This window comes from Scyliorhinus torazame, chromosome 1 (assembly GCF_047496885.1).
Source record: "Scyliorhinus torazame isolate Kashiwa2021f chromosome 1, sScyTor2.1, whole genome shotgun sequence".
NCBI lineage: Eukaryota > Metazoa > Chordata > Chondrichthyes > Carcharhiniformes > Scyliorhinidae > Scyliorhinus > Scyliorhinus torazame.
The window spans coordinates 12,363,635-12,376,981 of record NC_092707.1 but is presented as its reverse complement, the minus strand read 5'-3'; the positions used below and the strand labels follow the sequence as shown (position 1 = coordinate 12,376,981).

Genomic DNA, 13,347 nt, shown 5'->3' with positions numbered 1-13,347 from the left:
CTCACTGGCCCCGTGGTGTAACAAGCTTGTAACAAGCCCGCTTCAACACTCACCGGCCCCGTGGTGTAACAAGCTTGTAACAAGCCGCTTCGACACTCACTGGCCCCGTGGTGTAACAAGCTTGTAACAAGTCCGCTTCGACACGCATTGGCCCCGTGGTGTAACAAGCTTCGTAACAAGCCCACTTCGACACTCACTGGCCCCGTGGTGTAACAAGCTTGTAACAATCTCGCTTCGACACTCACCGGCCCCGTGGTGTAACAAGCTTGTAACAAGGCCGCTTCGACACTCACCGGCCCCGTGGTGTAACAAGCTTGTAACAAGCTCGCTTCGACACTCACTGGCCCCGTGGTGTAACAAGCTTGTAACAAGCTCGCTTCGACACTCACTGGCCCCGTGGTGTAACAAGCTTGTAACAAGCCCGCTTCGACACTCACTGGCCCCGTGCTGTAACAAGCTTGAAACAAGCTGCTTCGACACTCACTGGCCCCGTGGTACAACAAGCTTGTAACAAACCTGCTTCGACACTCTGGCCCTGTGGTGTAACAAGCTTGTAACAAGCCCGCTTTGACAGTCACTGGCCCCGTGGTGTAACAAGCTTGTAACAATCCCGCTTCGACACTCACCGGCCCCGTGGTGTAACAAGCTTGTAACAAGCCCACTTCGACACTCACTGGCCCCGTGGTGTAACAAGCTTGTAACAATCTCGCTTCGACACTCACCGGCCCCGTGGTGTAACAAGCTTGTAACAAGGCCGCTTCGACACTCACCGGCCCCGTGGTGTAACAAGCTTGTAACAAGCTCGCTTCGACACTCACTGGCCCCGTGGTGTAACAAGCTTGTAACAAGCTCGCTTCGCCACTCACTGGCCCCGTGGTGTAACAAGCTTGTAACAAGCCCGCTTCGACACTCACTGGCCCCGTGGTGTAACAAGATTGTAACAAGCCGCTTAGACACTCACTGGCCCCGTGGTGTAACAAGCTTGTAACAAGCTCGCTTCGACACTCACTGGCCCCATGGTGTAACAAGATTGTAACAAGCCGCTTCGACACTCACTGGCCCCGTGCTGTAACAAGCTTGAAACAAGCTGCTTCGACACTCACTGGCCCCGTGGTACAACAAGCTTGTAACAAACCTGCTTCGACACTCTGGCCCTGTGGTGTAACAAGCTTGTAACAAGCCCGCTTTGACAGTCACTGGCCCCGTGGTGTAACAAGCTTGTAACAATCCCGCTTCGACACTCTCCGGCCCCGTGGTGTAACAAGCTTGTAACAAGCCCGCTTCGACAGTCACTGGCCCCGTGGTGTAACAAGCTTGTAACAAGCCGCTTCGACACTCACTGGCCCCGTGGTGTAACAAGCTTGTAACAAGCCCGCTTCGACACTCACTGGCCCCGTGGTGTAACAAGCTTGTAACAAGCCGCTTCGACACTCACTGGCCCCGTGGTGTAACAAGCTTGTAACAAGCCCGCTTCGACAGTCACTGGCACCGTGGTGTAACAAGCTTGTAACAAGCCTGCTTCGACATTCTGGCCCTGTAGTGTAACAAGCTTGTAACAAGCCGCTTTGACAGTCACTGGCCCCGTGGTGTAACAAGCTTGTAACAAGCCCGCTTCGACAGTCACTGGCCCCGTGGTGTAACAAGCTTGTAACAAGCCCGCTTCGCCAGTCACTGGCCCCGTGGTGTAACAAGCTTGTAACAAGCCCGCTTCGACACTCACTGGCCCCGTGGTGTAACAAGCTTGTAACAAGCCGCTTCGACACTCACCGGCCCCGTGGTGTAACAAGCTTGTAACAAGCCCGCTTCGACACTCACCGGCCCCTTAGCTACCTCTCTGAGGTGAAAATATATCTGGATAAAGGAGGCCGAGTCCGGATATTTCCTGACTCAAACTTACTGCATCGATGGTGGAAATTCTAGCCTCAGGTCTCAAACTGCTATTGGGTGATGGACAATAATGGCACAACAAATACTGCCTGCCATTGTTTGACTCATGGCTTCCAAAGCAACATGAAATGTAAGCAAGCCTTTGAATGTCGAAATGGAGCAGTTACTGGACTGGGACTAAGTGGTGAGATTTCACGATGTCATCATTGAATAATCAGAGGCAATTATAAAAGATATTTTCCATTGCTGCAAAAAGCCTTCTCCTGAGACAACAACAGGATTGATTGCCTCTTCCTTCCATTGTTACCAACAAGCAGAATACATTGAGGAGAAGCAGATCAGAACAATGTCCAAGTTTTATACAATGTACTCGTACACGGGATGTGGGCGTCGCTGGTTAGGCCCAGCATTTATTGCCTCTCTCTAGTTGCGCTTCAGAAGGTGGTGGTGAGCTGCCTTCTTGAACCGCTGCCGTCCTTGAGGTGTAGGTACACCCACAGTGCTGTTAGGGAGGGAGTCCCTGGATTTAGACCCAGCGGCGGTGAAGGAGCGGTGATGTATTTCCAAGTCAGGCTGGCGAGTGATTTGGAGGGGGACATAGGAACATAGGAATTAGGAGCAGAAGCCGGCAATTCAGCCCTTCGAGCCTGCTCCGTCATCCAATCAGGTCGTGGCTGATCTCTTCCTGCTCCCCATATCCCTTTAACCTTGTAAAGTTTTTTGAATCAGAAACGTATCTACCTCCTTTTTGAACCCATTTAATGACTCAGACTCCACCGCACTGTGGGGCAGCGAGTTCCACAAATTCACCACCCTCTGCGAGAAGTAGTTCCTCCTCAACTCAGTTCTAAATCTACCGCCTCTCAGCCTCTATCTGTGACCTCCCGTTCTGGATTGCCCCACGAGGGGGAGCATGTGGTCTACATTTACTTTATCAATCCCTTTTAGTATTTTATACACCTCGATCAGATCCCCTCTCATCCTCCAGCAAGTATAAACCCAAACTGTTTAATCTCCCCTCAGACATTAACCCCTTCATCCCCGGAATCAATCTGGTGACCCTCCTCTGAACTGCCTCCAATGCCGCCACATCCTTCCTCAAATAAGGAGACCAAAACTGGACACAATCCTCCAGATGTGGTCTCACCAACACCCGATACAATTGCAACAACACTTCTCTACTTTTATACTCAGACTTATCTACATCAAGCTCCACCTGCCAAATTTTATTTTTTAAATTTAAAGTATCCAATTTTTTTTTTTCCAATTAAGGGGCAATTTAGCATGGCCAATCCACCTACCCTGCACATCTTTGGGTTGTGGGGGCGAAACCCACGCAAACACGGGGAGAATGTGCAAACTCCACACGGACAGTGACCCAGGGCCGGGATTCGAACCCAGGTCCTCAGCGCCGCAGTCCCAGTGCTAACCACACCCTAACCACGTGCCGCCCTAACCTGCCAAATTTTGACCCATTCTCCTAGTCTATCTGTAGCCGTCTGTAAACTCTTTATCTCCTCTTCACTGCCTGCTTTCCCACCTACGAGAATAAAGTTCAAACAAAAGTACAGCACAGGAACAGGCCCTTCAGCCCTCCAAGCCTGTGCCCATCATGATGCCCTAACTGAAAAAAAACATCCTGCTCTTACTCGGTCCGTATCCCTCTATTTCCTCCCTATTCATGGACCCATCCAGATGCCTCTTAAATGTGGCTAATGTGCTGCTTTCTCCACATCCTCTGGCAGTGCGTTCCAGGCACCCACCACTCTCTGTGTGAAAACCTTACCCCGCACACCTCCCTTAAACTTTCCCCCTCTCACCCTGAACCTGTGCCCGCTTGTAATTGACACTTCCACCCTTGGAAAAAGCCTCTGACTATCCTCCCTGCCTCTCATAATTTTGTAGACCTCTATCAGGTCTCCCCCTCAGCCTCTGTCTTTCCAGTGAAAATAATCCTAGTTTATCCAACCTCTCCTCATAGCCAACACCCTGGAGACCAGGCAACGTCCTGGTGAACCTTCTTTGCACTCTCTCCAAATCTTCCACGTCCTTCTGATAATGTGGTGACCAGAACTGCGCGCGATACACCAAATGCGGCCTAACCAAGGTACAGCTGCAACATGGTTTCCCAACTCTTGTACTCAATGCCCCGGCTGATGAAGGCAAGCATGCCACGGGCTGGATTCTCCACCCCGCCCCGCCACATTTCTGCCTCGACCCGCCGGCGGGGGTCTCCGTTACTCCGGCCGGTCAATGGGGTTTCCCATTGTGGGGCAGCCCCACGCCGTCGGGAACCCCCCGACGCCGGCAAAACGGAGCATCCCGCCGGCGGAGATTCCCACCCCATATGCCTTCTTAATCACCTTGGCCAACTGTGTTGCCACTTTTAGGGAACTGTGGACCTGCACGCCCAGATCCCTCTGTATGTTAATGTTCCTCAGGGTTCTGCCATTTACAGTATAATTCGTACTTCAGTATCATCTGCAAATGTTGCTATATTACACACTATCCCTGGGGCTTACAATATAAATTGTAAACAGGAACCTCCAGGTGGGGGGGGGGGGGTTTCCCTTGTGTCTGCTGTACTTGTCCTTCTAGATGGTAGCGGTCATGGGTTTGGAGAGCGTTGGTGAGTTGCTGGTCGAGGTTAAGCCATTGTTATCATGTGCGGAACGCAGCAACAAGGCCCCATTTGTTTGGGATTGATTTGCATCAGAGATCTAATCCAAAGCCCTGTCAACATCTTTAGCAACATGAATCGCAGAGTGACTATATAATTGCTCCACACTTTTGCAGGGCGATCTCCAGTTCCCACTCTGCCGACAGATTCTATCCAAACTACCCTCAACTTTTTGGAATGTTAAAGTCCAGACTTCTGGAGACATTAATAGGCAAGGCATCGAACAACCAACCGTCAAAGGTTGAATTTCCCTCGCTGCGATCTGGAATCGCTACCGCCTTGTTATAACCTGCCTACTTACCATTGGCTGGGGACTAATTATAGTCCCACAATCCTGTGGGAGTATGAGCTTCCCCAATGAGGGGGGGCGGAGAAACCATTAGTAAACTCCTAGTATAAATAAAGCTGGCCAGTTTGGGAACCAGCAGGAAGGAGTGTGCAGCAAGGGAAGTTGCTGCTGCTGTTACATATATATGTTATTGTAAATAAATGCTATTACTGTTATATATATATGTTATTGTAAATAAATGTTATTACTTTGTATCCTTAAAACTCGTGCTGGATTCTGCGTGGCCCTCACAAAACTGGCGACGAAGATGGGATGTTATAACCTGCCTACTTACCATTGGCTGGGGACTAATGACAATCCCACAATCCTGCGGGAGTATGAGCTTCCCCAATGAGGGGGGCGGAGAAACCATTAGTAAACTCCGAGTATAAATAAAGCTGGCCAGTTTGGGAACCAGCAGGAAGGAGTGTGCAGCAAGGGATGTTGCTGCTGCTTTTCTATATATATGTTATTGTAAATAAATGTTATTACTTTGTATCCTTAAAACTCGTGCTGGATTCTTCGTGGCCCTCACAAAACGCCTCAAAGGTGCAGCTTTCAGAATAGGTTAGCTGCATAAAGGGAAAAACTGTTCACAGCTGTTGGGGAAAGAACAGAGGAGTGGGACATATTGGCTAATTCTACCAGAGAACCAGCAGAGACCCGATGGGGCGAATTGCCTTCTGTGCTGTGTGATTCTGCACAAACAGTGCTAAAAACTAGAACCCGAGGGCACAACCTGAGACTAAAGGGACGATCCTTTAAAACAGAGATGAGGAGGAATTTCTTCAGCCAGAGGGTGGTGAATCTGTGGAACTCTTTGCCGCAGAAGGCTGTGGAGGCCAAATCACTGAGTGTCTTTCAGACAGAGATAGATAGGTTCTTGATTAATAAGGGGATCAGGGGTTATGGGAAGAAGGCAGGAGAATGGGGATGAGAAAAATATCAGCTATGATTGAATGGCGGAGCAGACTCGATGGGCCGAGTGGCCTAATTCTGCTCCTATGTCTTATGGTCTTGTGGTCTTATAATATTTATCTGTGATTTTTATGTTATCTTAATTGTGATCCTTCAGTGCATGCTGACTGGGACTGTGGGGTCGTCTCTTCGAAAAGGGCCAGAGGGTCATCCTGGACTAGATTTGATTGCCCAAAGGGGGCCAGAGGCGAATTTCTAAGATTTCTTCTTGCCCCCGCCACCCTCTTGCCCCCCCCCCCCCACCCCCCCAACCCCCCACCCCTCTCTACCTTCAAATTAACCTAGGTTTTTAATTCTGTTTTTTCAGCTCTCCGAGGTGATCACCTGGACCTGTGTGGAGGGGGGAGGACATAAAGCATCACCATTTGTGGGGGGGCAGGCCAAATGCACTGGATGTCCTGTCCCCATTGTTCACACCGTCTGACAGGGCAGCTGGGGATGAGCATGGGGGCGGTCGATGGAATCCGCACTTACCAGCCAACATTGAATTCGACATGAGCGTCGAAAAACCCAACCACCGGTGCCGTAGCCACCTTCCAGCCTTGTATTCTGGCTCGAATCAGCCCTTCCCGCTTGCTGTTGCGAACTATTTTCACAAGTCCCGGGTATCTCTTGTTGATATACTGGTCCAGATTGAACTTCAGTTCCACTGAAAGATGAGAAAAGAAGGTCTCTTTTATTAGAAGCTGGGACTGGGCTGGCCACACTTCCCCTGCATTCATTCAAAGCCAATTACCTGTCAGCAGCTTAAATTTCACTCTTCACCCAGCCGTTTGCCCCATGCCGGCCATATCGGAGTCTTTGGGGCAGAAGTGGGATTTCCAGTGAGCCAGGAATCAGGAAGTTACACCCATTCTGGTCTGATTAGTAAGTTTGTGGACGACACAAAAGTTGGTGGAATTGCGGATAGCGATGAGGACTGTCAGAGGATTTAGATCGTTTGGAGACTCGAGCGGTATGGAGGGCATTAGCTATGAGGAGCGGTTGAATAAACTCGGTTTGTTCTCACTGGAACGAAGGAGGTTGAGGGGCGACCTGATAGAGGTCTACAAAATTATGAGGGGCATAGACAGAGTGGGTAGTCAGAGGCCTTTCCCCAGGGTAGAGGGGTCAATTACTAGGGGGCATAGGTTTAAGGTGAGAGGGGCAAGGTTTAGAGGAGATGTACGAGGCAAGTTTTTTACACAGAGGGCAGTGGGTGCCTGGAACTCGCTGCCGGAGGAGGTGGTGGAAGCAGGGACGATAGTGACATTTAAGGGGCATCTTGACAAATACATGAATAGGATGGGAATAGAGGGATACGGACCCAGGAAGTGTAGAAGATTTTAGTTTAGTCGGGCAGCATGGTCGGCACGGGCTTGGAGGGCCGAAGGGCCTGTTCCTGTGCTGCACGTTTCTTTGTTCTTTGTTCTTTATTCATTCCAAGTGCCCATTTAGCTGATGTCAATTTACGCCCAAATTTCCTGCCAATCTAGTCAGCATACTCCGAAGCATAAATACCCGTGTAAACTCATGGAAATTAAAGTAATTAATCTGGGCCCACAGACATAAGAACTCGGAGCAGGAGTGGGCCCCTCGAGCCCTCTCCACCATTCAACACGATCTCACCACGGCCTCCACTCCACCCACCCTGCCCGTTGTCCACAACCCTTCAACCCATCACTAATTAAAAATCAGTCTATCTCCTTTAAATTTACTCAATGGCCCGGTACCCACTGCATTCAGGGAATTCCACAGATTCCACAGACAGCACAAAGCGCGAGAGAAACAGGCGGAGGGGGTGACGTTGAGGTCAAGGGAGACGCGGAGAATGCGGGTATCACAGGCAAGGCCAGCATTTGTTGCCCGACCCTAATTTCCGTTGAATTGAGTGGCTTGCTGGGCTAATAGATTCACCCATAGGCCAGGCCGGGTAAACGTGGTAGATTTCCCTCCCCAAAGAGCATGAATCAGTGAGATGGGTTTTCGTAACAGGAAGTGGTCGCTTCATGGTCATCATCACTGAGACTAGATTTCAATTCCTGATTTTATCAACTGAATTTAAATTCCACCAGCTGTCTATTGAATTACTCCAAATCAATTGCCTGTGGAGCGAGAGGGGAGCTAACATTTTGAGTCTGGAGGCCTCCTTCGTGGCTTTGATAAAGAATCATCCATCTCGAAACGTCAGCTCCCCTCTCTCTCCACCGATACAGTCAGACCCGCTGAGGTGTTCCAGTATCTTCAGTTTTTGTTTCCAGCATCCGCCACAATTTACTTTTATCCAAATTAATTGTACTGTTTCCTTCTAACCACCATGAACAGAGAATCATAGAATCCCCACAGTGCAGCAAGAGGCCATTTGGCCCATCGAGTCTGCACCAGCCCTTGGAAAGAGCCCCCTACTTAAGCCCACGCCTCCACCCCATCCCCAGAACCCAGTAAACCCACCTAACCTTTTGGACACTGAGGGGCAATTTATCATGGCCAATCCGCCTAATCTGCACGTCTTTGGACCGGGGGAGGAAACCGGAGCACCCGGAGGAAACACACGCAGACACGGGGAGAAAGTGAAAACTCCACGCAGCCAGACACTCGAGACCGGAATTGAAACCGGGACCCTGGAGCTGTGAGGCAGCAGTGCTAACTACTGTGCCACCGTGCCGGCCTTTTTCATGACACGCTGGAATATTGCACAGGCCAACGATACCCCAAAAGGCAGAAGGGGATACTCATACAGCCCGCGTTGCATGTACACCGTCACAAACCTCAGACCAGCTGGAGGTAAGAGTGGCTCATATCGAGCTTCGTGAAGGTGCGGCCTCCTCTGAGCTTCGCAACGAAGTCCTCTAGACGTGGGTCGGAGTAGCAGTCCAAACGGGAAACCCGGTTGACTGTCATCTTAAAGTCACCTCAAAAGCTTTCGGAGCCGTTGGGTTTCAGCACGGGCACGACTGGCGCTTCCCAATCAGTGAACTGTACTGGGTGGATTATCCCTAACCGCTCTAAACGGTTGAGCATGGGCGCACGGAACAGACCAGGCATGGAAATAAATTGGCTGTGCTGACTGGCCGATGCAGATTCTGTCCGTTGCCCCCTGGATAGTGCTGGACCTTTCCGAAAGACTTCCCAGGAATTTAGCTAACACAGACTCCAGCCCACCTGGGCACATGCGGCAAACCCGTTGCCAGTCGCAGCAGAGGTGCTTCAACTAGTCTCACCCCAGCCACTTGCACAACCAGGGGCAAACTGGTGGTTCCCGTATTCGACTGGGACCACTGAGGTACTGGCAATGGCCAACGGCTCCCCCTTATACGTGGACAGCCGGGCATCCGTGTCCAGCAAGATCAACATTTGGATCCCAGAGCTGATGCGGTCAAATGTATTCCGTCTGCGGACCGAAACGATGGCCCTGATATCTAAATCCACCTGGATCAGGTGGTCGTGTTTGCAGAGTGTGATGCGGATCGGCGCCACCTCTGGCGTAGCGATGCAGTTTAATTGTTGGTAGTCGTCAAGATCCTCGCTCAGAGAATACGTCTGCTTCCTGGGAGGGCGGTCACGCCTGGGGGACGGTGGGAGGGTGGGCCTTCTCTCGGGAGCCTTTCCGTCGGGTCTTGGCAGTCATACGTGTACCAGTTTCCGCGATCCGGTTCGTCCGGGTTAGGGTAAATGTCCGTCGGGCCCCACCTCAGACAGCCCAGCTCTCGGTGGTAATGCCCACATGGCCAGGGACCCGGGTTTTCGGTCCTGGGCGGTGGTGCTCAGTTTATGGTTGGGTGCCCCAGGCTGCAGGCCTCCATCCCTTGCAGCTACTGCACCCCTTGTTCCGTACTCCCGCGGGATATGCTGCTTTCGACAGCCGTCTGCAGGTCCAAGTGCGTTCGGGCAGTCGTTTCTTTTGAGTTGCAACGTCACGGATCACACAAGCCAATCTGCCTCGCAATGTTTGTAACAAGGGCGCCCCAAACTGACAAAACACGATGGCTTTCCAAGATGGATCAATAACCCGGACACGGACTCCCCTTGGGTTTGGGCATTCCGATGGAAACAGAAGCGTCGAACTATTATGGGCGGCTTGGGATTGAAATGCTCGTCCACCAACGCTGCCAAATTGGCGAAAGACTGCGTATCCAGTGTGTTGGGGTAAGTGAGGCTCTTAATTACGGTGGAAGTGGCCAATCATCCAGCGATGAGGAGGATGACCGCCTGGCGCTCATCCCCGATAATGGTGCTCATTTGGAATAAACACTGCACTCGTTCCACATATTGGGACCAGTCTTCCATTCGTCCATCGAAGGATTCGAGCTTCTCAATGTGCGGCATCCCAACTGCCGGCAAGCAGCCTTTGCAAAGTGGGCCAAGTTCAAAGGAATTGGCACCGTCGGCAGCTCCACTTAACCCTCGTCGCCAGTGTTAGGTCCGAGGAGAGTGAGCACAAGGAATGAATGTTTGGAGACAAAACAAAAGATTTGTTCAATTCACAATTACACTCTCCACGCCCCGAAGGGTTCTCCCGTCCCAGCCCTCATCCAGGCAGGAGTTTTCACACCGGTCAGGGTTCCCTTGTTAAGAGGAAGCTCTTTAGCTGGGATGTTCCTATTCTGCCGCGGTCACGGTGAACCTAATAGTCCACACCCCGTGACCTCCGTGTGTTTACAACAAGAGTGATCTCCAAACCACAAGCAAAAGCCCAGGGGGAAATCAACAATGCAAAAATTATGTTTTCTTTGTGTGAAGGAGGGAGCCATGAGAATGGGCATGTTGGATGACCAACAGTTGGGGGTGGAACAGTGGGCAATGGAGCATCATGGGATGGAACTTCCAGGAGGACGACCAACCAGAACTCGGAACCTTAGACACCGCCCCCACACCCCTGTGCCCCAATTGGTCAGTTGGCAACAGACAGCACACAATCTCAGCCTCCTCCAAACCTCCAGGGGGCGCTATGAAGATGAGCGAGTTTAGGGAGGAAGGTTCTTGCACACCTCTTTGTATCTGGTTTACTCAAGACTGGTGGAGACCATGGACAGAACTGGTCAAGAGTTCACAATTGGATTTGTATATTATTATAATCACAGGAGTCCTGAGAAGGATGTGAACCCAAATGTTTATGAAATAAATAAATGCAAGGCCGCAAAGAGGCGGACAGTACAGCCCGTCCTTCCGGGACCATCCGAAAACGACGGTTCCCATCCTGGCCGGCTTTTATCCGACCGTTTTAACGAGCCCTGCAGTTAGGCCTCAGCCCCTCAGGGAGGGGCTTGTATTCCAGAGACCCATGGGGAGGTCTCCGCCGTGGGTCCAGCTGGGGTTACATAGAACATAGAACATTACAGCGCAGTACAGGCCCTTCATCCCTCGATGTTGCGCCGACCTGTGAAACCACTCTAAAGCCCATCTACACTATTCCCTTATCGTCCATATGTTTATCCAATTACCATTTGAATGCCCTTAGTGTTGGCGAGTCCACTACTGTTGCAGGCAGGGCATTCCACGCCCTTACTACTCTCTGAGTAAAGAACCTACCTCTGACATCTGTCTTATATCTATCTCCCCTCAATCTAAAGCTATATCCCCTCGTGCTAGACATCACCATCCGAGGAAATGGGCTCTCACTGTCCACCCTATCCAATCCTCTGTACATCTTGTATGCCAATATTAAGTCACCTCTTAACCTTCTTCTCTCTAATGAAAACAGCCTCAAGTCCCTCAGCCTTTCCTCATAAGATCTTCCCTCCATACCAGGCAACATTCTGGTAAATCTCCTCTGCACCCTTTCCAATGCTTCCACATCCTTCCTATAATGCAGTGACCAGAATTGCACGCAATACTCCAAATGTGGCCGCACCAGAGTTTTGTACAGCTGCAACATGACCTCATGGCTCCGAAACACAATCCCTCTACCAATAAAAGCTAACACACCGTACGCCTTCTTAACAACCCTCTCAACCTGAGTGGCAACTTTCAGGGATCGATGTACATGGACACCGAGATCTCTCTGCTCATCCACACTACCAAGAATCTTACCATTAGCCCAGTACTCCGTCTTCCTGTTATTCCTTCCAAAATGAATCACCTCACACTTTTCTGCATTAAACTCCATTTGCCACCTCTCAGCCCAGCGCTGCAGCTTATCTATGTCCCTCTGTAACTTGTAACATCCTTCCGCACTGTCCACAACTCCACCGACTTTAGTGTCATCTGCAAATTTACTCACCCATCCTTCTACGCCCTCCTCCAGGTCATTTATAAAAATTACAAACAGCAGTGGCCCCAAAACAGATCCTTATGGTACACCACTAGTAACTGGACTCCAGTGTGAACACTTCCCAACAACTACCACCCTTTGTCTTCTTCCTGCTAGCCAATTTCTGATCCAAACTGCTAAATCACCCTGAATCCCATGCTCCCGTATTTTCTGCAGTAGCCTACTGTGGGGAACCTTATCAAACGTGTTACTGAAATCCATATACACCACATCAACTGCTTTACCCTCATCCACCTGTTTGGTCACCTTCTCAAAGAACTCAATAAGGTTTGTGAGGCACGACCTACCCTTCACAAAACCGTGTTGACTATGTCTAATCAAATTATTCCTTTCCAGATGATTATACACCCTATCTCTTATAAACCGTTCCAAGATTTTTCCCACAACAGAAGTAAGGCTCACTGGTCTATAGTTACCGGGGTTGTCTCTACTCCCCATCTTGAACAAGGGGACAACATTTGCTATCCTCCAGTCTTCTGGCACTATTCCTGTGGACAAAGATGACTTAAAGATCAAAGCCAATGGCTCAGCAATCTCCTCCCTAGCTTTCCAGAGAATCCTAGGATAAATCCCACCCGGCCCAGGGGACTTATCAATTTTCACCCTTTCCAGAATTGCTAACACCTCCTCCTTATGAACCTCAAGCCCTTTTAGTCTAGTAGCCTGAATCTCAGTATTCAAAATATTCATTTAGCACCTCTCCTATCTCCTCGGACTCCAAGCACAACTTCCCACTACTGTCCTTGACTGGCCCTACTCTTACCCTAGTCATTTGTTTATTCCTGACATATCTATAGAAAGCTTCAGGGTTATCCTGCAGATGCAGTGTCTGGGCCACTTGCAGGGTCCACCCAGGTGGAGGGTCTTGATGTGGCCATGAGTCAGACAATGTCGACCGATATGCAGCTGTACATCTTTCCTCCCAAAGTCTGCAAGTCTCTCTATCATGGATGGTGGAGGAAGCCTTGTTCTTCACTTCGACCTTTGTTGCGCCTCCAGGGGTTGCGGGGCTGGGTCGGAGGGTGTATAACGCGTCGGGGAGCATTGCGTTAGTCTGGAGGGGTGGTGTTCGTGCTTTCGACCTGGTCAAACTGTTGTCCGAGACTATGGACACTTCTGTCTCCATGTCTGACCTCGAATCTTCCATCCCGCGGGGCCAGTCCTTTTCCAGGCTCTCTGCCTTTAAGGTGGTCCACGGGTTTTCACGTCATCCACGCCTTGGCT

The 13,347-nt window shown here is 50.5% G+C and overlaps 1 protein-coding gene across 5 annotated transcripts in view; it reads right to left on the bottom strand.

The window, feature by feature from the left end:
* Positions 1-13,347, bottom strand: part of galnt9 (polypeptide N-acetylgalactosaminyltransferase 9) — a 499,594-nt gene that overhangs the window by 326,238 nt on the left and 160,009 nt on the right. For all 5 annotated transcript variants that reach the window (XM_072467774.1, XM_072467622.1, XM_072467537.1 and 2 more), the window contains exon 4: positions 6,348-6,522. In XM_072467774.1, the coding sequence (XP_072323875.1) occupies positions 6,348-6,522 (175 nt within the window). The remainder of the gene's footprint in view (positions 1-6,347; positions 6,523-13,347) is intronic.